The sequence below is a fragment of the Corythoichthys intestinalis genome, chromosome 6 (assembly GCF_030265065.1).
Source record: "Corythoichthys intestinalis isolate RoL2023-P3 chromosome 6, ASM3026506v1, whole genome shotgun sequence".
NCBI classification, from domain to species: domain Eukaryota; kingdom Metazoa; phylum Chordata; class Actinopteri; order Syngnathiformes; family Syngnathidae; genus Corythoichthys; species Corythoichthys intestinalis.
This window is the reverse complement of record NC_080400.1, coordinates 40954879-40981771: the sequence shown is the minus strand read 5'-3', so window position 1 is coordinate 40981771 and position 26893 is coordinate 40954879. Positions and strand designations below refer to the sequence as shown.

General features: G+C 39.8%; 1 protein-coding gene across 1 annotated transcript in view; it reads left to right on the top strand.

The window, feature by feature from the left end:
* The window catches only part of si:ch211-136a13.1 (HHIP-like protein 1), a 76089-nt gene that overhangs the window by 28587 nt on the left and 20609 nt on the right, over positions 1-26893 (top strand). The window contains exons 10-12 of the mRNA XM_057839597.1: positions 114-259; positions 557-638; positions 1408-1490. Coding sequence (XP_057695580.1) covers positions 114-259; positions 557-638; positions 1408-1490 — 311 coding nt within the window. The remainder of the gene's footprint in view (positions 1-113; positions 260-556; positions 639-1407; positions 1491-26893) is intronic.

Sequence of the window (26893 nt, the reverse complement as noted above, 5' to 3'; positions counted from 1 at the left end):
TCTGCAAATCTGACTTGCTCTCATGTTGAAATGCCCCTACAGATCCTAGAAAAAAAAAAAACCAATGTCTATTAACTGTGGAATATATTTTTCTTTTTTTGTTTTGTTTTTAGGCGATTGATGTCCTTAAGGGAGAATCTGGCAACAGGTGAATGGCAATACAATGAGATCTGTATGGGAAGAGACCAGACGTGCAGGTTCCCCAAACTCGTCAACAGTTATTATAAATACATCATCTCTTTTGCAGAGGATGAGGCTGGTAAGTAAACATTCTCTGTCTCGCTAATATCATGCAGATAATCCTAAATTCAAATATGGTAATTTTAGGACTTTAACTGCAGTGTAGGTCTACTCTACAATCTAAAGTAGAATTTGCAGTCATTCTTCCTATTTACTAATCAATGCAAGGTTTTTAATATTATTTAATGAGTCTTTTAATTGTATTAATAAATATTCTATCCAACCCATGGAAACAAACAGTAAACACATATTTGTGCTTTAGTTTTTCCATCTTATACATTTATTTATTTTTTCTCACCCTGTGCCATCCATTTAGGTGAATTGTACTTCCTTGCCACGGGTGCTCCAAGTGCCACAGTTAAAGCAGGATTCATCTATAAAATAGTTGACCCCTCCAGGTAAATCATTGCCACAACTTCCCGCTATCTTTAGGCAAATATTTTCTTCTTTGCTATTGTGTCTCATGAAGAGTTCGGCTCTGACTCTATCATGTTGCCTTTTTATGATGATTTAAAACATTTTTTCCCAATCAGAACAATATCTTGCATGTTTATCAGCTGCCGTACATGCTTTAAAAAAGAGAACTACAGTGGTACCTCAACATACGAAATGAATCCGTCCTAGAGTGGCTTTCGTATCTTGATTTTTTCATGTACTGAATTGCATTTTACATGTAAATTGCATAATTCATTCCAAGCTGTACTAAAAGGCAACATGTCATGTACTCTGATTGCCTGTCTTTATTTGTAATGTCTTGTCGTCCCCTAGTGGCGCTTATGGGTAACTAGTTTGTTAGGTTCCAGCTCATTCTACAGATGTTATCACATGACTACTTGAGCTCATAGCAAACATCGAGTGCAAAAAGACAAGTTAACTTCAGGAGCCATTGCTTGCTACTATCTATTTCATCTTACTGTTATGCATTGTAAGCTAAATTTTTCTTTTGTTTCATATGCATGAACATTGTGCCGCTGGAAAAGCTTTGAAATCCTTTTGTAAAATGAATTTTTCGTGTACTGAAGATTTCGTATCACGGGGTATCCGTATTTCGTGAACTTATTCAACTTAATAACTCCGGTAACAGATTTAACTTAAATTATTTAATTAAAACCGATGAAACCTCAAAGAACAAATTTATCAACTTGGTTGTCTTCATCTTTCTCGTAGGCGAGCGCCACCAGGTAGATGTAATGTCAAGCCCTCCCCAGTAAAGATAAAGGGAAAACTTGTTCACTTTCATCCCCGAGAAGGTAAACTAATTCTTCAACATGCATTGTTTCTTTTCATATTTTCCCATTGTTTGTCTTTATTTTAAATGACCTGTTATATCTAGAAATACAAGTTTCATTCCATCTTTTTCTGGAACAAGAAGTTCCCGATTTATTCATTTACAGTAGGGTTGAATCATATTGATCCTTTATTTCAGTACCCTTCGATGCAGTGAAGGGCAAAACTTCATTTATTAGGCAAAACATAAAAATATGTATTTTCCCATGTTACAATGTAGTAAATAAATGGATGAAATAAAGTACTGAAAATGCTGTCAACACACTTCAAAAATACAAAACTTCAAAAAACAATTTTTTAAGTTAGTAAGTTTTTTAAGTTAAAGTACCGATACAGATGTAAAAAAATACTTAAGTAAAACTACAAGTATCTAAGAAAAACTTACTCAACTAGAAACTGCAATTTCGGGAGAAATTACACCTTGGTCTTTCCTCTGTGGAGATACAAATCTTAGCCCCACTCAGATCTATCAATAGAATGGACCATAATGCCAGTCAATGGCACTAAACAAAGTAAAAGCCATTAAAAATGAATGGGAGAATTGGACGTCCATGGACGTCAATGGCATCACCCTCCATAAGCGGCAATGCAATAGGGGACATTTAGGGGACACGTCCTAATGATATCTAGTCATTTTCTGTTGATTTGGGGAAAAAAAAAAATTTCCCATTGAAAATGAATGGGAAAATTTTTGGACGTCCATGGACGTCAATGGTATCAACTTACATAAGCGTCAATGGAATCCAAGTACATTGGCATCAATAGAATGAACAAACATGAAGAAATGCCATTGGAAATTAATGGGAAGTTTGGACGTCCGTGGACGTCAATGGCATCACCCTCCATAAGCAGCAATGCAATCGGGGACATTTGGGGGAAACGTCCTATTGATATCTAGTCATTTTCTGTTGATTTGGGGAAAAAAAAAAATTTCCCATTGAAAATGAATGGGAAAATTTTTGGACGTCCATGGACGTCAATGGTATTAACTTACATAAGCGTCAATGGAATCCAAGTACATTGGCATCAATAGAATGAAAAAACATGAAGAAATACCATTGGAAATGAATGGGAAGTTTGGACGTCCATGAACGTCAATGGCATCACCCTCCATAAGCGTAAATGGAATTGGGGAAGTTTGGGGGACACGTCCTATTAATATCTGGTCATTTTCTGTTGATTTGGGGAAATTTAGTTTTTTCCCCATTGAAAATGAATGGGAAAAATTTTGGACGTCCATGGACGTCAATGGTAGCACCCCCCATAAGCGTCAATGGAGTTGGGGACGTTTGGGGTATACGTCCTATTAATATCTGGTCATTTTCTGTTGATTTGGGGAAATTTAGTTTTTTCCCCATTGAAAATGAATGGGAAAAATTTTGGACGTCCATGGACGTCAATGGCGGCACCCCCTATAAGCCTCAATGGAGTTGGGGACGTTTGGGGGACACGTCCTATTGATATCTGGTCATTTTCTGTTGATTTGGGGAAATGTAGTTTTTTCCCCATTGAAAATGAATGGGAAAAATTTTGGACGTCCATGGCCGTCAATGGAATCGACATCCATATAGTCAATTGAATCCAAGTACATTGGCATCAATAGATTCGACATGCATGGCCGTCAATGGCATAGATTCGACATGCATGGCCGTCAATGGCATCAATGCAATGTAAATTCCATTGGAAATCCCATTGGAAGTGAATGGGAAATTCTCCCATTAGAAATGAATGGGATAGTTTTTGGCAAATATCCGGGGAACCGTAATTTTTTTCCAAATTCTGTATATAACTTTTATGCCCCTCACCGTCCCGGAATTTTTGATATCCAAATTACGTGATTTGGTCAAAAATTGTAGGACTAGATACATTTTGAAACTTTTTTATTTTTTCGGAAAATTGCCGTTTACGGGCGAACGGAAAATTTTTCGTGGCGGTTTGAAAAATTCCCATCGTCACGCGAAAAATCCGGTCGTGCCGATACTTCAACGGTGCCGATCGGTGCTACGGTTTGGGCTGTGCGTTGGCTCAAAAAAACGCGGAGAATTATTGAATAATAATAATAACTAGAAACTGCAATTTCGGGAGAAATTACACACCTTGGTCTTTCCTCTGTGGAGATACAGATCTTAGCCCCACTCAGGTCTATCAATAGAATGGATCATAATGCCAGTCATTGGCAAAAAACAAAGTAAAAGCCGTTAGAAATGAATGGGAGAATTGGACGTCCATGGACGTCAATGGCGGCACCTTTCATAATTGTTAATGGAATCGGGGAAGTTTGGGGGACAAGTCCTAATGATATGTAGTCATTTTCTGTTGATTTGGGAAAAAAAAAAATTCCCATTGAAAATGAATGGGAAAAATTTTGGACGTCCATGGACGTCAATGGTATCAACTTACATAAGCGTCAATGGAATCCAAGTACATTGGCATCAATAAAATGAACAAACATGAAGAAATGCCATTGGAAATGAATGGGAAGTTTGGACGTCCATGAACGTCAATGGCATCACCCTCCATAAGCGGCAATGCAATCGGGGACATTTGGGGGACACGTCCTAATGATATCTAGTCATTTTCTGTTGAATTGGGGAAAAAAAAAAATTCCCATTGAAAATGAATGGGAAAAATTTTGGACGTCCATGGACGTCAATGGTATCAACTTACATAAGCGTCAATGGAATCCAAGTACATTGGCATCAATAGAATGAACAAACATGAAGAAATGCCTTTGGAAATGAATGGGAAGTTTGGACGTCCATGGACGTCAATGGCATCACCCCCCATAAGCGGCAATACAATCGGGGACATTTGGGGGACACGTCCTAATGATATCTAGTCATTTTCTGTTGATTTGGGGAAAAAAAAAATTCCCATTGAAAATGAATGGGAAAAATTTTGGACGTCCATGGACGTCAATGGTATCAACTTACATAAGCGTCAATGGAATCCAAGTACATTGGCATCAATAGAATGAACAAACATGAAGAAATGCCATTGGAAATGAATGGGAAGTTTGGACGTCCATGGACGTCAATGGCATCACCCCCCATAAGCGGCAATGCAATCGGGGACATTTGGGGGACACGTCCTAATGATATCTAGTCATTTTCTGTTGATTTGGGGGAAAAAAAAAAATTCCCATTGAAAATGAATGGGAAAAATTTTGGACGTCCATGGACGTCAATGGTATCAACTTACATAACCGTCAATGGAATCCAAGTACATTGGCATCAAAAGAATGAACAAACATGAAGAAATGCCATTGGAAATGAATGGGAAGTTTGGACGTCCCTGGACGTCAATGGCATCACCCTCCATAAGCAGCAATGCAATCGGGGACATTTGGGGGACAGGTCCTATTGATATCTAGTCATTTTCTGTTGATTTGGGGAAAAAAAAAAATTTCCCATTGAAAATGAATGGGTAAAATTTTGGACGTCCATGGACGTCAATGGCAGCACCCCCCATAAGCGTCAATGGAATTGGGGACGTTTGGGATATACGTCCTATTGATATCTGGTCATTTTCTGTTGATTTGGAGAAATTTAGTTTTTTCCCCATTGAAAATGAATGGGAAAAATTTTGGACGTCCATGTAAGTCAATGGCGGCACCCTTCATAAGCGTCAATGGAATTGGGGAAGTTTGGGGGACACGTCCTATTGATATCTGGTCATTTTCTGTTGATTTGGGGTAATTTTGTTTTTTCCCCATTGAAAATGAATGGGAAAAATTTTGGACGTCCATGGCAGTCAATGGCATCGACATCTATATAGTCAGTTGAATCCAAGTACATTGGCATCAGTAGATTCGACATGCATGGCCGTCAATGGCATCAATGCAATGTAAATTCCATTGGAAATCCCATTGGAAGTGAATGGGACTTTTCCCATTCGAAATGAATGGGATAGTTTTTGGCAAATTTCCGAGGAAGCGTAATTTTTTTCCAAATTCTGTATACAACTTTTATGCCCCTCACCGTCCCGGAATTTTTGATGCCCAAATTATGTGATTTGGTCAAAAATTGTAGGACTAGATACATTTTGAAACTTTTTTTTTTTTCACGGAAAATTGCCGTTTACGGACGAACGGAAAAATTTTCGGGGCCATTTGTAAAGTTTCCTGTGTCACGCGAAAATTCCGGTCGTGCCGATACTTGAACGGTGCCGATCGGTCTAACGGTTCGGGCTGTGAAGCGCGCGTTTTTTTTCCATTCAAAATGAATAGGAAAGTTTTTGGCAAATTTCCGGGGAACCGTAAATTTTTGCCAAATTCTGTATACAACTTTTATGCCCCTCACCGTCCCGGAATTTTTGATGCCCAAATTATGTGATTTGGTCAAAAATTGTAGGACTAGATACATTTTTAAACTTTTTTTATTTTTCGGAAAATTGCCGTTTACGGGCGAACGGAAAATTTTTCGTGGCGGTTTGAAAAATTCCCATCGTCACACGAAAAATCCGGTCGTGCCGATACTTGAACGGTGCCGATCGGTGCTACGGTTTGGGCTGTGCGTTGGCTCAAAAAAACGCGGAGAATAAGATGAATAATAACTAGAAACTGCAATTTCGGGAGAAATTACACACCTTGGTCTTTCCTCTGTGGAGATACAAATCTTAGCCCCACTCAGGTCTATCAATAGAATGGACCATAATGCCAGTCAATGGCACTAAACAAAGTAAAAGCCATTAGAAAAGATTGGGAGAATTGGACGTCCATGGCCGTCAATGGCATCACCCTCCATAAGCGGCAATCCAATCAGGGACATTTGGGGGACACGTCCTAATGATATTTAGTCATTTTCTGTTGATTTGGGAAAAAAAAAAAAAATTCCCATTGAAAATGAATGGGAAAAATTTTGGACGTCCATGGACGTCAATGGTATCAACTTACATAAGCGTCAATGGAATCCAAGTACATTGGCATCAATAGAATGAACAAACATGAAGAAATGCCATTGGAATTAATGGGAAGTTTGGACGTCCATGAACGTCAATGGCATCACCCTCCATAAGCGGCAATGCAATCGGGGACATTTGGGGGACACGTCCTAATGATATCTAGTCATTTTCTGTTGATTTGGGGAAAAAAAAAAAATTCCCATTGAATATGAATGGGAAAAATTTTGGACGTCCATGGACGTCAATGGTATCAACTGACATAAGCGTCAATGGAATCCAAGTACATTGGCATCAATAAAATGAACAAACATGAAGAAATGCCATTGGAAATGAATGGGAAGTTTGGACGTCCATGAACGTCAATGGCATCACCCTCCATAAGCGGCAATGCAATCGGGGACATTTGGGGGACACGTCCTAATGATATCTAGTCATTTTCTGTTGATTTGGGAAAAAAAAAAAAAATCCCATTGAAAATGAATGGGAAAAATTTTTGACGTCCATGGACGTCAATGGTATCAACTTACATAAGCGTCAATGGAATCCAAGTACATTGGCATCAATAGAATGAACAAACATGAAGAAATGCCTTTGGAAATGAATGGGAAGTTTGGACGTCCATGGACGTCAATGGCATCACCCCCCATAAGCGGCAATGCAATCGGGGACATTTGGGGGACACGTCCTAATGATATCTAGTCATTTTCTGTTGATTTGGGGAAAAAAAAAATTTCCCATTGAAAATGAATGGGAAAAATTTTGGACGTCCATGGACGTCAATGGTATCAACTTACATAAGCGTCAATGGAATCCAAGTACATTGGCATCAATAGAATGAACAAACATGAAGAAATGCCATTGGAAATTAATGGGAAGTTTGGACGTCCGTGGACGTCAATGGCATCACCCTCCATAAGCAGCAATGCAATCGGGCACATTTTGGGGGAAACGTCCTATTGATATCTAGTCATTTTCTGTTGATTTGGGGGAAAAAAAAAATTTCCCATTGAAAATGAATGGGAAAAATTTTGGACGTCCATGGACGTCAATGGTGTCAACTTACTTAAGCGTCAATGGAATCCAAGTACATTGGCATCAAAAGAATGAACAAACATGAAGAAATGCCATTGGAAATGAATGGGAAGTTTGGACGTCCCTGGACGTCAATGGCATCACCCTCCATAAGCAGCAATGCAATCGGGGACATTTGGGGGACACGTCCTATTGATATCTAGTCATTTTCTGTTGATATGGGGAAAAAAAAAAATTTCCCATTGAAAATGAATGGGAAAAATTTTGGACGTCCATGGACGTCAATGGCAGCACCCTCCATAAGCGTCAATGGAGTTGGGGACGTTTGGGATATACGTCCTATTGATATCTGGTCATTTTCTGTTGATTTGGAGAAATTTAGTTTTTTCCCCATTGAAAATGAATGGGAAAATTTTTGGACGTCCATGGAAGTCAATGGTGGCACCCTTCATAAGCGTCAATGGAATTGGGGAAGTTTGGGGGACACGTCCTATTGATATCTGGTCATTTTCTGTTGATTTGGGGAAATTTTGTTTTTTCCCCATTGAAAATGAATGGGAAAAATTTTGGACGTCCATGGCCGTCAATGGCATCGACATCCATATAGTCAATTGAATCCAAGTACATTGGCATCAGTAGATTCGACATGCATGGCCGTCAATGGCATCAATGCAATGTAAATTCCATTGGAAATCCCATTGGAAGTGAATGGGAACTTTTCCCATTCGAAATGAATGGGATAGTTTTTGGCAAATTTCCGAGGAAGCGTAATTTTTTTCCAAATTCTGTATACAACTTTTATGCCCCTCACCGTCCCGGAATTTTTGATGGCCAAATTATGTGATTTGGTCAAAAATTGTAGGACTAGATACATTTTGAAAGTTTTTTTTTTTTCACGGAAAATTGCCGTTTACGGACGAACGGAAAAATTTTCGGGGCCATTTGTAAAGTTTCCTGTGTCACGCTAAAATTCCGGTCGTGCCGATACTTGAACGGTGCCGATCGGTCTAACGGTTCGGGCTGTGAAGCGCGCGTTTTTTTTCCATTCAAAATGAATAGGAAAGTTTTTGGCAAATTTCCGGGGAACCGTAAATTTTTGCCAAATTCTGTATACAACTTTTATGCCCCTCACCGTCCCGGAATTTTTGATGCCCAAATTATGTGATTTGGTCAAAAATTGTAGGACTAGATACATTTTGAAACTTTTTTTGTTTTTCGGAAAATTGCCGTTTACGGGCGAACGGAAAATTTTTCGTGGCGGTTTGAAAAATTCCCATCGTCACGCGAAAATTCCGGTCGTGCCGATACTTGAACTGTGCCGATCGGTGCTACGGTTTGGGCTGTGCGTTGGCTCAAAAAAACGCGGAGAATAAGATGAATAAATAATAAGTACAACTAGAAACTGCAATTTCGGGAGAAATTACACACCTTGGTCTTTCCTCTGTGGAGATACAGATCTTAGCCCCACTCAGGTCTATCAATAGAATGGACCATAATGCCAGTCAATGGCACTAAACAAAGTAAAAGCCATGAGAAAAGATTGGGAGAATTGGACGTCCATGTCCGTCAATGGCAGCACCCTCCATAATTGTTAATGGAATCGGGGAAGTTTGGGGGACACGTTCTATTGATATCTAGTCATTTTCTGTTGATTTGGGAAAAAAAAAAAAATTTCCCATTGAAAATGAATGGGAAAAATTTTGGACGTCCATGGACGTCAATGGTATCAACTTACATAAGCGTCAATGGAATCCAAGTACATTGGCATCAATAAAATGAACAAACATGAAGAAATGCCATTGGAAATGAATGGGAAGTTTGGACGTCCATGAACGTCAATGGCATCACCCTCCATAAGCGGCAATGCAATCGGGGACATTTGGGGGACACGTCCTAATGATATCTAGTCATTTTCTGTTGATTTGGGAAAAAAAAAAAAATCCCATTGAAAATGAATGGGAAAAATTTTGGACGTCCATGGACGTCAATGGTATCAACTTACATAAGCGTCAATGGAATCCAAGTACATTGGCATCAATAGAATGAACAAACATGAAGAAATGCCTTTGGAAATGAATGGGAAGTTTGGACGTCCATGGACGTCAATGGCATCACCCCCCATAAGCGGCAATGCAATCGGGGACATTTGGGGGACACGTCCTAATGATATCTAGTCATTTTCTGTTGATTTGGGGAAAAAAAAAAATTTCCCATTGAAAATGAATGGGAAAAATTTTGGACGTCCATGGACGTCAATGGTATCAACTTACATAAGCGTCAATGGAATCCAAGTACATTGGCATCAATAGAATGAACAAACATGAAGAAATGCCATTGGAAATGAATGGGAAGTTTGGACGTCCCTGGACGTCAATGGCATCACCCTCCATAAGCAGCAATGCAATCGGGGACATTTGGGGGACAGGTCCTATTGATATCTAGTCATTTTCTGTTGATTTGGGGAAAAAAAAAAATTTCCCATTGAAAATGAATGGGTAAAATTTTGGACGTCCATGGACGTCAATGGCAGCACCCCCCATAAGCGTCAATGGAATTGGGGACGTTTGGGATATACGTCCTATTGATATCTGGTCATTTTCTGTTGATTTGGAGAAATGTAGTTTTTTCCCCATTGAAAATGAATGGGAAAAATTTTGGACGTCCATGGAAGTCAATGGCGGCACCCTTCATAAGCGTCAATGGAATTGGGGAAGTTTGGGGGACACGTCCTATTGATATCTGGTCATTTTCTGTTGATTTGGGGAAATTTTGTTTTTTCCCCATTGAAAATGAATGGGAAAAATTTTGGACGTCCATGGCCGTCAATGGCATCGACATTCATATAGTCAATTGAATCCAAGTACATTGGCATCAGTAGATTCGACATGCATGGCCGTCAATGGCATCAATGCAATGTAAATTCCATTGGAAATCCCATTGGAAGTGAATGGGACTTTTCCCATTCGAAATGAATGGGATAGTTTTTGGCAAATTTCCGAGGAAGCGTAATTTTTTTCCAAATTCTGTATACAACTTTTATGCCCCTCACCGTCCCGGAATTTTTGATGCCCAAATTATGTGATTTGGTCAAAAATTGTAGGACTAGATACATTTTGAAACTTTTTTTTTTTTCACGGAAAATTGCCGTTTACGGACGAACGGAAAAATTTTCGGGGCCATTTGTAAAGTTTCCTGTGTCACGCGAAAATTCCGGTCGTGCCGATACTTGAACGGTGCCGATCGGTCTAACGGTTCGGGCTGTGAAGCGCGCGTTTTTTTTCCATTCAAAATGAATAGGAAAGTTTTTGGCAAATTTCCGGGGAACCGTAAATTTTTGCCAAATTCTGTATACAACTTTTATGCCCCTCACCGTCCCGGAATTTTTGATGCCCAAATTATGTGATTTGGTCAAAAATTGTAGGACTAGATACATTTTGAAACTTTTTTTGTTTTTCGGAAAATTGCCGTTTACGGGCGAACGGAAAATTTTTCGTGGCGGTTTGAAAAATTCCCATCGTCACGCGAAAATTCCGGTCGTGCCGATACTTGAACTGTGCCGATCGGTGCTACGGTTTGGGCTGTGCGTTGGCTCAAAAAAACGCGGAGAATAAGATGAATAAATAATAAGTACAACTAGAAACTGCAATTTCGGGAGAAATTACACCTTGGTCTTTCCTCTGTGGAGATACAAATCTTAGCCCCACTCAGGTCTATCAATAGAATGGACCATAATGCCAGTCAATGGCACTAAACAAAGTAAAAGCCATTAGAAAAGATTGGGAGAATTGGACGTCCATGGCCGTCAATGGCATCACCCTCCATAAGCGGCAATCCAATCAGGGACATTTGGGGGACACGTCCTAATGATATCTAGTCATTTTCTGTTGATTTGGGGAAAAAAAAAAAATTCCCATTGAAAATGAATGGGAAAAATTTTGGACGTCCATGGACGTCAATGGTATCAATTTACATAGGCGTCAATGGAATCCAAGTACATTGGCATCAATAGAATGAACAAACATGAAGAAATGCCATTGGAAATGAATGGGAAGTTTGGACGTCCGTGGACGTCAATGGCATCACCCTCCATAAGCAGCAATGCAATTGGGGACATTTGGGGGAAACGTCCTATTGATATCTAGTCATTTTCTGTTTATTTGGGGAAAAAAAAAAAATTCCCATTGAAAATGAATGGGAAAAATTTTGGACGTCTATGGACGTCAATGGTATCAACTTACATAAGCGTCAATGGAATCTAAGTACATTGGCATCAATAGAATGAACAAACATGAAGAAATGCCATTGGAATAAATGGGAAGTTTGGACGTCCCTGGACGTCAATGGCATCACCCTCCATAAGCAGCAATGCGATTGGGGACATTTGGGGGACACGTCCTATTGATATCTAGTCATTTTCTGTTGATTTGGGGAAAAAAAAAAATTTCCCATTGAAAATGAATGGGTAAAATTTTGGACGTCCATGGACGTCAATGGCAGCACCCCCCATAAGCGTCAATGGAATCCAAGTACATTGGCATCAAAAGAATGAACAAACATGAAGAAATGCCATTGGAAATTAATGGGAAGTTTGGACGTCCCTGGACGTCAATGGCATCACCCTCCATAAGCAGCAATGCAATTGGGGACATTTGGGGGACACGTCCTATTGATATCTAGTCATTTTCTGTTGATTTGGGGAAAAAAAAAAATTTCCCATTGAAAATGAATGGGTAAAATTTTGGACGTCCATGGACGTCAATGGCAGCACCCCCCATAAGCGTCAATGGAGTTGGGGACGTTTGGGGTATACGTCCTATTGATATCTGGTCATTTTCTGTTGATTTAGAAAATGTAGTTTTTTCCCCATTGAAAATGAATGGGAAAAATTTTGGACGTCCATGTAAGTCAATGGCGGCACCCTTCATAAGCGTCAATGGAATTGGGGAAGTTTGGGGGACACGTCCTATTGATATCTGGTCATTTTCTGTTGATTTGGAGTAATTTTGTTTTTTCCCCATTGAAAATGAATGGGAAAAATTTTGGACGTCCATGGCAGTCAATGGCATCGACATCCATACAGTCAATTGAATCCAAGTACATTGGCATCAGTAGATTCGACATGCATGGCCGTCAATGGCATCAATGCAATGTAAATTCCATTGGAAATCCCATTGGAAGTGAATGGGACTTTTCCCATTTGAAATGAATGGGATAGTTTTTGGCAAATTTCCAAGGAAGCGTAATTTTTTTCCAAATTCTGTATACAACTTTTATGCCCCTCACCGTCCCGGAATTTTTTATGCCCAAATTATGTGGTTTGGTCAAAAATTGTAGGACTAGATACATTTTGAAACTTTTTTTTTTTTCACGGAAAATTGCCGTTTACGGACGAACGGAAAAATTTTCGGGGCCATTTGTAAAGTTTCCTGTGTCACGCGAAAATTCCGGTCGTGCCGATACTTGAACGGTGCCGATCGGTCTAACGGTTCGGGCTGTGAAGCGCGCGGTTTTTTTCCATTCAAAATGAATAGGAAAGTTTTTGGCAAATTTCCGGGGAACCGTAAATTTTTGCCAAATTCTGTATACAACTTTTATGCCCCTCACCGTCCCGGAATTTTTGATGCCCAAATTATGTGATTTGGTCAAAAATTGTAGGACTAGATACATTTTGAAACTTTTTTTATTTTTCGGAAAATTGCCGTTTACGGGCGAACGGAAAATTTTTCGTGGCGGTTTGAAAAATTCCCATCGTCACGCGAGAATTCCGGTCGTGCCGATACTTCAACGGTGCCGATCGGTGCTACGGTTTGGGCTGTGCGTTGGCTCAAAAAAACGCGGAGAATAAGATGAATAACTAGAAACTGCAATTTCGGGAGAAATTACACACCTTGGTCTTTCCTCTGTGGAGATACAGATCTTAGCCCCACTCAGGTCTATCAATAGAATGGACCATAATGCCAGTCAATAGCACTAAACAAAGTAAAAGCCATTAGAAAAGATTGGGAGAATTGGACGTCCATGGCCGTCAATGGCATCACCCTCCATAAGCGGCAATCCAATCAGGGACATTTGGGGGACACGTCCTAATGATATCTAGTCATTTTCTGTTGATTTGGGGGAAAAAAAAAAAATTCCCATTGAAAATGAATGGGAAAAATTTTGGACGTCCATGGACGTCAATGGTATCAATTTACATAAGCGTCAATGGAATCCAAGTACATTGGCATCAATAGAATGAACAAACATGAAGAAATGCCATTGGAAATGAATGGGAAGTTTGGACGTCCGTGGCCGTCAATGGCATCACCCTCCATAAGAGGCAATGCAATCGGGGACATTTGGGGGACACGTCCTATTGATATCTAGTCATTTTCTGTTGATTTGGGGGAAGAAAAAAAAATTCCCATTGAAAATGAATGGGAAAAATTTTGGACGTCCATGGACGTCAATGGTATCAACTTACATAAGCGTCAATGGAATCCAAGTACATTGGCATCAATAGAATGAACAAACATGAAGAAATGCCATTGGGATTTAATGGGAAGTTTGGACGTCCATGAACGTCAATGGCATCACCCTCCATAAGCGGCAATGCAATCGGGGACATTTGGGGGACACGTCCTAATGATATCTAGTCATTTTCTGTTGATTTGGGGGAAAAAAAAAATTTCCCATTGAAAATGAATGGGAAAAATTTTGGACGTCTATGGACGTCAATGGTATCAACTTACATAAGCGTCAATGGAATCTAAGTACATTGGCATCAATAGAATGAACAAACATGAAGAAATGCCATTGGAATAAATGGGAAGTTTGGACGTCCCTGGACGTCAATGGCATCACCCTCCATAAGCAGCAATGCAATTGGGGACATTTGGGGGACATGTCCTATTGATATCTAGTCATTTTCTGTTGATTTGGGGAAAAAAAAAAATTTCCCATTGAAAATGAAAGGGTAAAATTTTGGACGTCCATGGACGTCAATGGCAGCACCCCCCATAAGCGTCAATGGAGTTGGGGACGTTTGGGGTATACGTCCTATTGATATCTGGTCATTTTCTGTTGATTTGGAGAAATGTAGTTTTTTCCCCATTGAACATGAATGGGAAAAATTTTGGACGTCCATGTAAGTCAATGGCGGCACCCTTCATAAGCGTCAATGGAATTGGGGAAGTTTGGGGGACACGTCCTATTGATATCTGGTCATTTTCTGTTGATTTGGGGTAATTTTGTTTTTTCCCCATTGAAAATGAATGGGAAAAATTTTGGACGTCCATGGCAGTCAATGGCATCGACATCCATATAATCAATTGAATCCAAGTACATTGGCATCAGTAGATTCGACATGCATGGCCGTCAATGGCATCAATGCAATGTAAATTCCATTGGAAATCCCATTGGAAGTGAATGGGACTTTTCCCATTCGAAATGAATGGGATAGTTTTTGGCAAATTTCCGAGGAAGCGTAATTTTTTTCCAAATTCTGTATACAACTTTTATGCCCCTCACCGTCCCGGAATTTTTGATGCCCAAATTATGTGATTTGGTCAAAAATTGTAGGACTAGATACATTTTGAAACTTTTTTTTTTTTCACGGAAAATTGCCGTTTACGGACGAACGGAAAATTTTTCGGGGCCATTTGTAAAGTTTCCTGTGTCACGCGAAAATTCCGGTCGTGCCGATACTTGAACGGTGCCGATCGGTCTAACGGTTCGGGCTGTGAAGCGCGCGTTTTTTTTCCATTCAAAATGAATAGGAAAGTTTTTGGCAAATTTCCGGGGAACCGTAAATTTTTGCCAAATTCTGTATACAACTTTTATGCCCCTCACCGTCCCGGAATTTTTGATGCCCAAATTATGTGATTTGGTCAAAAATTGTAGGACTAGATACATTTTGAAACTTTTTTTATTTTTCGGAAAATTGCCGTTTACGGGCGAACGGAAAATTTTTCGTGGCGGTTTGAAAAATTCCCATCGTCACGCGAAAATTCCGGTCGTGCCGATACTTGAACTGTGCCGATCGGTGCTACGGTTTGGGCTGTGCGTTGGCTCAAAAAAACGCGGAGAATAAGATGAATAAATAATAAGTACAATAAAGTTGCACAATAACAATACCTTGTTCTTTCTTTCAGAAAGACCAAGGTAATAATAAGTACAATAAAGTTGTAGAATATCATTACCTTGTTCTTTCCTTTGGAAAGACCAAGGTAATAAAGTTGCACAATAACAATACCTTGTTCTTTCTTTCAGAAAGACCAAGGTAATAAAGTTGCACAACAACATAACCTTGTTCTTTCCTTCAGAAAGACCAAGGTAACAATAAAGTTGCACAATAACAATACCTTGTTCTTTCTTTCAGAAAGACCAAGGTAATAATAACTAGATACATTTTGAAACTTTTTTTATTTTTCGGAAAATTGCCGTTTACGGGCGAACGGAAAATTTTTCGTGGCGGTTTGAAAAATTCCCATCGTCACGCGAAAAATCCGGTCGTGCCGATACTTCAACGGTGCCGATCGGTGCTACGGTTTGGGCTGTGCGTTGGCTCAAAAAAACGCGGAGAATTATTGAATAATAATAATAACTAGAAACTGCAATTTCGGGAGAAATTACACCTTGGTCTTTCCTCTGTGGAGATACAAATCTTAGCCCCACTCAGGTCTATCAATAGAATGGACCATAATGCCAGTCAATGGCACTAAACAAAGTAAAAGCCATTAGAAAAGATTGGGAGAATTGGACGTCCATGGCCGTCAATGGCATCACCCTCCATAAGCGTCAATGTAATTGGGGAAGTTTGGGGGACACGTCCTATTGATATGTAGTCATTTTCTTTTGATTTTGGGGAAAAAAAAAAAATCCCATTGAAAATGAATGGGAAAAAATTTGGACGTCCATAGTCGTCAATGGCAGCACCCCCCATAAGCGTCAATGGAAGCAGGGAAGTTTGGGGGACATGTCCTATTGATATCTGGTCATTTTCTGTTGATTTGGTGAAATTTTGTTTTTTCCCCATTGAAAATGAATGGGAAAATTTTTGGACGTCCATGGCCGTCAATGGCATCGACATCCATATAGTCAATAGGATCCAAGTACATTGGCATCAGTAGATTCGACATGCATGGCCGTCAATGGCATCAATGCAATGTAAATTCCATTGAAATCCCATTGTAAGTGAAAGGGAACTTTTCCCATTAGAAATGAATGGGAGAGTTTTTGGCAAATTTCTGGGGAAGCGTAATTTTTTTCCAAATTCTGTATACAACTTTTATGCCCCTCAGCGTCCCGGAATTTTTGATACCCAAATTATGTGATTTGGTCAAAAATTGTAGGACTAGATACATTTTTAAACTTTTTTTTTTTTTCGGAAAATTGCCGTTTACGGGCGAACGGAAAATTTTTCGTGGCGTTTTGAAAAATTCCCATCGTCACGCGAAAATTCCGGTCATGCCGATACTTGAACGGTGCCGATCGGGGCTACGGTTTAGGCTGTGCGTTGGCTCAAAAAAACGCGGAGAATAAGATGAATAAATAATAATAATAATAATAATAAGTACAATAAAGTTGTAGAATATCATCACCTTGTTCTTTCCTTTGGAAAGACCAAGGTAACTAGAAACTGCAATTTCGGGAGAAATTACACACCTTGGTCTTTCCTCTGTGGAGACACAGATCTTAGCCCCACTCAGGTCTATCAATAGAATGGATCATAATGCCAGTCATTGGCAAAAAACAAAGTAAAAGCCGTTAGAAATGAATGGGAGAATTGGACGTCCATGGACGTCAATGGCGGCACCTTTCATAATTGTTAATGGAATCGGGGAAGTTTGGGGGACACGTCCTAATGATATCTAGTCATTTTCTGTTGATTTGGGGGAAAAAAAAAAATTCCCATTGAAAATGAATGGGAAAAATTTTGGACGTCCATGGAAGTCAATGGTATCAACTTACATAAGCGTCAATGGAATCCAAGTACATTGGCATCAATAAAATGAACAAACATGAAGAAATGCCATTGGAAATGAATGGGAAGTTTAGACGTCCATGAACGTCAATGGCATCACCCTCCATAAGCGGCAATGCAATCGGGGACATTTGGGGGAAACGTCCTAATGATATCTAGTCATTTTCTGTTGATTTGGGAAAAAAAAAAAAAAAATCCCATTGAAAATGAATGGGAAAAATTTTGGACGTCCATGGACGTCAATGGTATCAACTTACATAAGCGTCAATGGAATCCAAGTACATTGGCATCAATAAAATGAACAAACATGAAGAAATGGCTTTGGAAATGATTGGGAAGTTTGGACGTCCATGGACGTCAATGGCATCACCCCCCATAAGCGGTAATGCAATCGGGGACATTTGGGGGACACGTCCTAATGATATCTAGTCATTTTCTGTTGATTTGGGAAAAAAAAAAAAAAATCCCATTGAAAATGAATGGGAAAAATTTTGGACGTCCATGGACGTCAATGGTATCAACTTACATAAGCGTCAATGGAATCCAAGTACATTGGCATCAATAAAATGAACAAACATGAAGAAATGGCTTTGGAAATGATTGGGAAGTTTGGACGTCCATGGACGTCAATGGCATCACCCCCCATAAGCGGTAATGCAATCGGGGACATTTGGGGGACACGTCCTAATGATATCTAGTCATTTTCTGTTGATTTGGGGAAAAAAAAAAAATTCCCATTGAAAATGAATGGGAAAAATTTTGGACGTCCATGGACGTCAATGGTATCAACTTACATAACCGTCAATGGAATCCAAGTACATTGGCATCAAAAGAATGAACAAACATGAAGAAATGCCATTGGAAATGAATGGGAAGTTTGGACGTCCCTGGACGTCAATGGCATCACCCTCCATAAGTAGCAATGCAATCGGGGACATTTGGGGGACAGGTCCTATTGATATCTAGTCATTTTCTGTTGATTTGGGGAAAAAAAAAAATTTCCCATTGAAAATGAATGGGAAAAATTTTGGACGTCCATGGACGTCAATGGTATCAACTTACATAAGCGTCAATGGAATCCAAGTACATTGGCATCAATAAAATGAACAAACATGAAGAAATGCCATTGGAAATGAATGGGAAGTTTAGACGTCCATGAACGTCAATGGCATCACCCTCCATAAGCGGCAATGCAATCGGGGACATTTGGGGGAAACGTCCTAATGATATCTAGTCATTTTCTGTTGATTTGGGAAAAAAAAAAAAAAATCCCATTGAAAATGAATGGGAAAATTTTGGACGTCCATGGACGTCAATGGTATCAACTTACATAAGCGTCAATGGAATCCAAGTACATTGGCATCAATAAAATGAACAAACATGAAGAAATGGCTTTGGAAATGATTGGGAAGTTTGGACGTCCATGGACGTCAATGGCATCACCCCCCATAAGCGGTAATGCAATCGGGGACATTTGGGGGACACGTCCTAATGATATCTAGTCATTTTCTGTTGATTTGGGGAAAAAAAAAAAATTCCCATTGAAAATGAATGGGAAAAATTTTGGACGTCCATGGACGTCAATGGTATCAACTTACATAAGCGTCAATGGAATCCAAGTACATTGGCATCAAAAGAATGAACAAACATGAAGAAATGCCATTGGAAATGAATGGGAAGTTTGGACGTCCCTGGACGTCAATGGCATCACCCTCCATAAGTAGCAATGCAATCGGGGACATTTGGGGGACAGGTCCTATTGATATCTAGTCATTTTCTGTTGATTTGGGGAAAAAAAAAAATTTCCCATTGAAAATGAATGGGTAAAATTTTGGACGTCCATGGACGTCAATGGCAGCACCCCCCATAAGCGTCAATGGAATTGGGGACGTTTGGGATATACGTCCTATTGATATCTGGTCATTTTCTGTTGATTTGGAGAAATTTAGTTTTTTCCCCATTGAAAATGAATGGGAAAAATTTTGGACGTCCATGTAAGTCAATGGCGGCACCCTTCATAAGCGTCAATGGAATTGGGGAAGTTTGGGGGACACGTCCTATTGATATCTGGTCATTTTCTGTTGATTTGGGGTAATTTTGTTTTTTCCCCATTGAAAATGAATGGGAAAAATTTTGGACGTCCATGGCAGTCAATGGCATCGACATCTATATAGTCAGTTGAATCCAAGTACATTGGCATCAGTAGATTCGACATGCATGGCCGTCAATGGCATCAATGCAATGTAAATTCCATTGGAAATCCCATTGGAAGTGAATGGGACTTTTCCCATTCGAAATGAATGGGATAGTTTTTGGCAAATTTCCGAGGAAGCGTAATTTTTTTCCAAATTCTGAATACAACTTTTATGCCCCTCACCGTCCCGGAATTTTTGATGCCCAAATTATGTGATTTGGTCAAAAATTGTAGGACTAGATACATTTTGAAACTTTTTTTTTTTTCACGGAAAATTGCCGTTTACGGACGAACGGAAAAATTTTCGGGGCCATTTGTAAAGTTTCCTGTGTCACGCGAAAATTCCGGTCGTGCCGATACTTGAACGGTGCCGATCGGTCTAACGGTTCGGGCTGTGAAGCGCGCGTTTTTTTTCCATTCAAAATGAATAGGAAAGTTTTTGGCAAATTTCCGGGGAACCGTAAATTTTTGCCAAATTCTGTATACAACTTTTATGCCCCTCACCGTCCCGGAATTTTTGATGCCCAAATTATGTGATTTGGTCAAAAATTGTAGGACTAGATACATTTTTAAACTTTTTTTATTTTTCGGAAAATTGCCGTTTACGGGCGAACGGAAAATTTTTCGTGGCGGTTTGAAAAATTCCCATCGTCACACGAAAAATCCGGTCGTGCCGATACTTGAACGGTACCGATCGGTGCTACGGTTTGGGCTGTGCGTTGGCTCAAAAAAACGCGGAGAATAAGATGAATAATAATAATAACTAGAAACTGCAATTTCGGGAGAAATTACACACCTTGGTCTTTCCTCTGTGGAGACACAGATCTTAGCCCCACTCAGGTCTATCAATAGAATGGATCATAATGCCAGTCATTGGCAAAAAACAAAGTAAAAGCCGTTAGAAATGAATGGGAGAATTGGACGTCCATGGACGTCAATGGCGGCACCTTTCATAATTGTTAATGGAATCGGGGAAGTTTGGGGGACACGTCCTAATGATATCTAGTCATTTTCTGTTGATTTGGGGAAAAAAAAAAAATTCCCATTGAAAATGAATGGGAAAAATTTTGGACGTCCATGGACGTCAATGGTATCAACTTACATAAGCGTCAATGGAATCCAAGTACATTGGCATCAATAAAATGAACAAACATGAAGAAATGCCATTGGAAATGAATGGGAAGTTTAGACGTCCATGAACGTCAATGGCATCACCCTCCATAAGCGGCAATGCAATCGGGGACATTTGGGGGAAACGTCCTAATGATATCTAGTCATTTTCTGTTGATTTGGGAAAAAAAAAAAAAAATCCCATTGAAAATGAATGGGAAAAATTTTGGACGTCCATGGACGTCAATGGTATCAACTTACATAAGCGTCAATGGAATCCAAGTACATTGGCATCAATAAAATGAACAAACATGAAGAAATGGCTTTGGAAATGATTGGGAAGTTTGGACGTCCATGGACGTCAATGGCATCACCCCCCATAAGCGGTAATGCAATCGGGGACATTTGGGGGACACGTCCTAATGATATCTAGTCATTTTCTGTTGATTTGGGAAAAAAAAAAAAAAATCCCATTGAAAATGAATGGGAAAAATTTTGGACGTCCATGGACGTCAATGGTATCAACTTACATAAGCGTCAATGGAATCCAAGTACATTGGCATCAATAAAATGAACAAACATGAAGAAATGGCTTTGGAAATGATTGGGAAGTTTGGACGTCCATGGACGTCAATGGCATCACCCCCCATAAGCGGTAATGCAATCGGGGACATTTGGGGGACACGTCCTAATGATATCTAGTCATTTTCTGTTGATTTGGGGAAAAAAAAAAAATTCCCATTGAAAATGAATGGGAAAAATTTTGGACGTCCATGGACGTCAATGGTATCAACTTACATAACCGTCAATGGAATCCAAGTACATTGGCATCAAAAGAATGAACAAACATGAAGAAATGCCATTGGAAATGAATGGGAAGTTTGGACGTCCCTGGACGTCAATGGCATCACCCTCCATAAGTAGCAATGCAATCGGGGACATTTGGGGGACAGGTCCTATTGATATCTAGTCATTTTCTGTTGATTTGGGGAAAAAAAAAAATTTCCCATTGAAAATGAATGGGAAAAATTTTGGACGTCCATGGACGTCAATGGTATCAACTTACATAAGCGTCAATGGAATCCAAGTACATTGGCATCAATAAAATGAACAAACATGAAGAAATGCCATTGGAAATGAATGGGAAGTTTAGACGTCCATGAACGTCAATGGCATCACCCTCCATAAGCGGCAATGCAATCGGGGACATTTGGGGGAAACGTCCTAATGATATCTAGTCATTTTCTGTTGATTTGGGAAAAAAAAAAAAAAATCCCATTGAAAATGAATGGGAAAAATTTTGGACGTCCATGGACGTCAATGGTATCAACTTACATAAGCGTCAATGGAATCCAAGTACATTGGCATCAATAAAATGAACAAACATGAAGAAATGGCTTTGGAAATGATTGGGAAGTTTGGACGTCCATGGACGTCAATGGCATCACCCCCCATAAGCGGTAATGCAATCGGGGACATTTGGGGGACACGTCCTAATGATATCTAGTCATTTTCTGTTGATTTGGGGAAAAAAAAAAAATTCCCATTGAAAATGAATGGGAAAAATTTTGGACGTCCATGGACGTCAATGGTATCAACTTACATAACCGTCAATGGAATCCAAGTACATTGGCATCAAAAGAATGAACAAACATGAAGAAATGCCATTGGAAATGAATGGGAAGTTTGGACGTCCCTGGACGTCAATGGCATCACCCTCCATAAGTAGCAATGCAATCGGGGATATTTGGGGGACAGGTCCTATTGATATCTAGTCATTTTCTGTTGATTTGGGGAAAAAAAAAAATTTCCCATTGAAAATGAATGGGAAAAATTTTGGACGTCCATGGACGTCAATGGTATCAACTTACATAAGCGTCAATGGAATCCAAGTACATTGGCATCAATAAAATGAACAAACATGAAGAAATGCCATTGGAAATGAATGGGAAGTTTAGACGTCCATGAACGTCAATGGCATCACCCTCCATAAGCGGCAATGCAATCGGGGACATTTGGGGGAAACGTCCTAATGATATCTAGTCATTTTCTGTTGATTTGGGAAAAAAAAAAAAAAATCCCATTGAAAATGAATGGGAAAAATTTTGGACGTCCATGGACGTCAATGGTATCAACTTACATAAGCGTCAATGGAATCCAAGTACATTGGCATCAATAAAATGAACAAACATGAAGAAATGGCTTTGGAAATGATTGGGAAGTTTGGACGTCCATGGACGTCAATGGCATCACCCCCCATAAGCGGTAATGCAATCGGGGACATTTGGGGGACACGTCCTAATGATATCTAGTCATTTTCTGTTGATTTGGGGAAAAAAAAAAAATTCCCATTGAAAATGAATGGGAAAAATTTTGGACGTCCATGGACGTCAATGGTATCAACTTACATAACCGTCAATGGAATCCAAGTACATTGGCATCAAAAGAATGAACAAACATGAAGAAATGCCATTGGAAATGAATGGGAAGTTTGGACGTCCCTGGACGTCAATGGCATCACCCTCCATAAGCAGCAATGCAATCGGGGACATTTGGGGGACAGGTCCTATTGATATCTAGTCATTTTCTGTTGATTTGGGGAAAAAAAAAAATTTCCCATTGAAAATGAATGGGTAAAATTTTGGACGTCCATGGACGTCAATGGCAGCACCCCCCATAAGCGTCAATGGAATTGGGGACGTTTGGGATATACGTCCTATTGATATCTGGTCATTTTCTGTTGATTTGGAGAAATTTAGTTTTTTCCCCATTGAAAATGAATGGGAAAAATTTTGGACGTCCATGTAAGTCAATGGCGGCACCCTTCATAAGCGTCAATGGAATTGGGGAAGTTTGGGGGACACGTCCTATTGATATCTGGTCATTTTCTGTTGATTTGGGGTAATTTTGTTTTTTCCCCATTGAAAATGAATGGGAAAAATTTTGGACGTCCATGGCAGTCAATGGCATCGACATCTATATAGTCAGTTGAATCCAAGTACATTGGCATCAGTAGATTCGACATGCATGGCCGTCAATGGCATCAATGCAATGTAAATTCCATTGGAAATCCCATTGGAAGTGAATGGGACTTTTCCCATTCGAAATGAATGGGATAGTTTTTGGCAAATTTCCGAGGAAGCGTAATTTTTTTCCAAATTCTGTATACAACTTTTATGCCCCTCACCGTCCCGGAATTTTTGATGCCCAAATTATGTGATTTGGTCAAAAATTGTAGGACTAGATACATTTTGAAACTTTTTTTTTTTTCACGGAAAATTGCCGTTTACGGACGAACGGAAAATTTTTCGGGGCCATTTGTAAAGTTTCCTGTGTCACGCGAAAATTCCGGTCGTGCCGATACTTGAACGGTGCCGATCGGTCTAACGGTTCGGGCTGTGAAGCGCGCGTTTTTTTTCCATTCAAAATGAATAGGAAAGTTTTTGGCAAATTTCCGGGGAACCGTAAATTTTTGCCAAATTCTGTATACAACTTTTATGCCCCTCACCGTCCCGGAATTTTTGATGCCCAAATTATGTGATTTGGTCAAAAATTGTAGGACTAGATACATTTTGAAACTTTTTTTATTTTTCGGAAAATTGCCGTTTACGGGCGAACGGAAAATTTTTCGTGGCGGTTTGAAAAATTCCCATCGTCACGCGAAAATTCCGGTCGTGCCGATACTTGAACTGTGCCGATCGGTGCTACGGTTTGGGCTGTGCGTTGGCTCAAAAAAACGCGGAGAATAAGATGAATAAATAATAAGTACAACTAGAAACTGCAATTTCGGGAGAAATTACACACCTTGGTCTTTCCTCTGTGGAGGTACAAATCTTAGCCCCACTCAGGTCTATCAATAGAATGGACCATAATGCCAGTCATTGGCACTAAACAAAGTTAAAGCCATTAGAAAAGATTGGGAGAATTGGACGTCCATGGCCGTCAATGGCATCACCCTCCATAAGCGGCAATCCAATCAGGGACATTTGGGGGACACGTCCTAATGATATTTAGTCATTTTCTGTTGATTTGGGAAAAAAAAAAAAAAATCCCATTGAAAATGAATGGGAAAAATTTTGGACGTCCATGGACGTCAATGGTATCAACTTACATAAGCGTCAATGGAATCCAAGTACATTGGCATCAATAGAATGAACAAACATGAAGAAATGCCATTGGAATTAATGGGAAGTTTGGACGTCCATGAACGTCAATGGCATCACCCTCCATAAGCGGCAATGCAATCGGGGACATTTGGGGGACACGTCCTAATGATATCTAGTCATTTTCAGTTGATTTGGGGAAAAAAAAAAAATTCCCATTGAATATGAATGGGAAAAATTTTGGACGTCCATGGACGTCAATGGTATCAACTGACATAAGCGTCAATGGAATCCAAGTACATTGGCATCAATAAAATGAACAAACATGAAGAAATGCCATTGGAAATGAATGGGAAGTTTGGACGTCCATGAACGTCAATGGCATCACCCTCCATAAGCGGCAATGCAATCGGGGACATTTGGGGGACACGTCCTAATGATATCTAGTCATTTTCTGTTGATTTGGGAAAAAAAAAAAAAATCCCATTGAAAATGAATGGGAAAAATTTTTGACGTCCATGGACGTCAATGGTATCAACTTACATAAGCGTCAATGGAATCCAAGTACATTGGCATCAATAGAATGAACAAACATGAAGAAATGCCTTTGGAAATGAATGGGAAGTTTGGACGTCCATGGACGTCAATGGCATCACCCCCCATAAGCGGCAATGCAATCGGGGACATTTGGGGGACACGTCCTAATGATATCTAGTCATTTTCTGTTGATTTGGGGAAAAAAAAAATTTCCCATTGAAAATGAATGGGAAAAATTTTGGACGTCCATGGACGTCAATGGTATCAACTTACATAAGCGTCAATGGAATCCAAGTACATTGGCATCAATAGAATGAACAAACATGAAGAAATGCCATTGGAAATTAATGGGAAGTTTGGACGTCCGTGGACGTCAATGGCATCACCCTCCATAAGCAGCAATGCAATCGGGCACATTTTGGGGGAAACGTCCTATTGATATCTAGTCATTTTCTGTTGATTTGGGGGAAAAAAAAAATTTCCCATTGAAAATGAATGGGAAAAATTTTGGACGTCCATGGACGTCAATGGTGTCAACTTACTTAAGCGTCAATGGAATCCAAGTACATTGGCATCAAAAGAATGAACAAACATGAAGAAATGCCATTGGAAATGAATGGGAAGTTTGGACGTCCCTGGACGTCAATGGCATCACCCTCCATAAGCAGCAATGCAATCGGGGACATTTGGGGGACACGTCCTATTGATATCTAGTCATTTTCTGTTGATATGGGGAAAAAAAAAATTTCCCATTGAAAATGAATGGGAAAAATTTTGGACGTCCATGGACGTCAATGGCAGCACCCTCCATAAGCGTCAATGGAGTTGGGGACGTTTGGGATATACGTCCTATTGATATCTGGTCATTTTCTGTTGATTTGGAGAAATTTAGTTTTTTCCCCATTGAAAATGAATGGGAAAATTTTTGGACGTCCATGGAAGTCAATGGTGGCACCCTTCATAAGCGTCAATGGAATTGGGGAAGTTTGGGGGACACGTCCTATTGATATCTGGTCATTTTCTGTTGATTTGGGGAAATTTTGTTTTTTCCCCATTGAAAATGAATGGGAAAAATTTTGGACGTCCATGGCCGTCAATGGCATCGACATCCATATAGTCAATTGAATCCAAGTACATTGGCATCAGTAGATTCGACATGCATGGCCGTCAATGGCATCAATGCAATGTAAATTCCATTGGAAATCCCATTGGAAGTGAATGGGAACTTTTCCCATTCGAAATGAATGGGATAGTTTTTGGCAAATTTCCGAGGAAGCGTAATTTTTTTCCAAATTCTGTATACAACTTTTATGCCCCTCACCGTCCCGGAATTTTTGATGCCCAAATTATGTGATTTGGTCAAAAATTGTAGGACTAGATACATTTTGAAACTTTTTTTTTTTTCACGGAAAATTGCCGTTTACGGACGAACGGAAAATTTTTCGGGGCCATTTGTAAAGTTTCCTGTGTCACGCGAAAATTCCGGTCGTGCCGATACTTGAACGGTGCCGATCGGTCTAACGG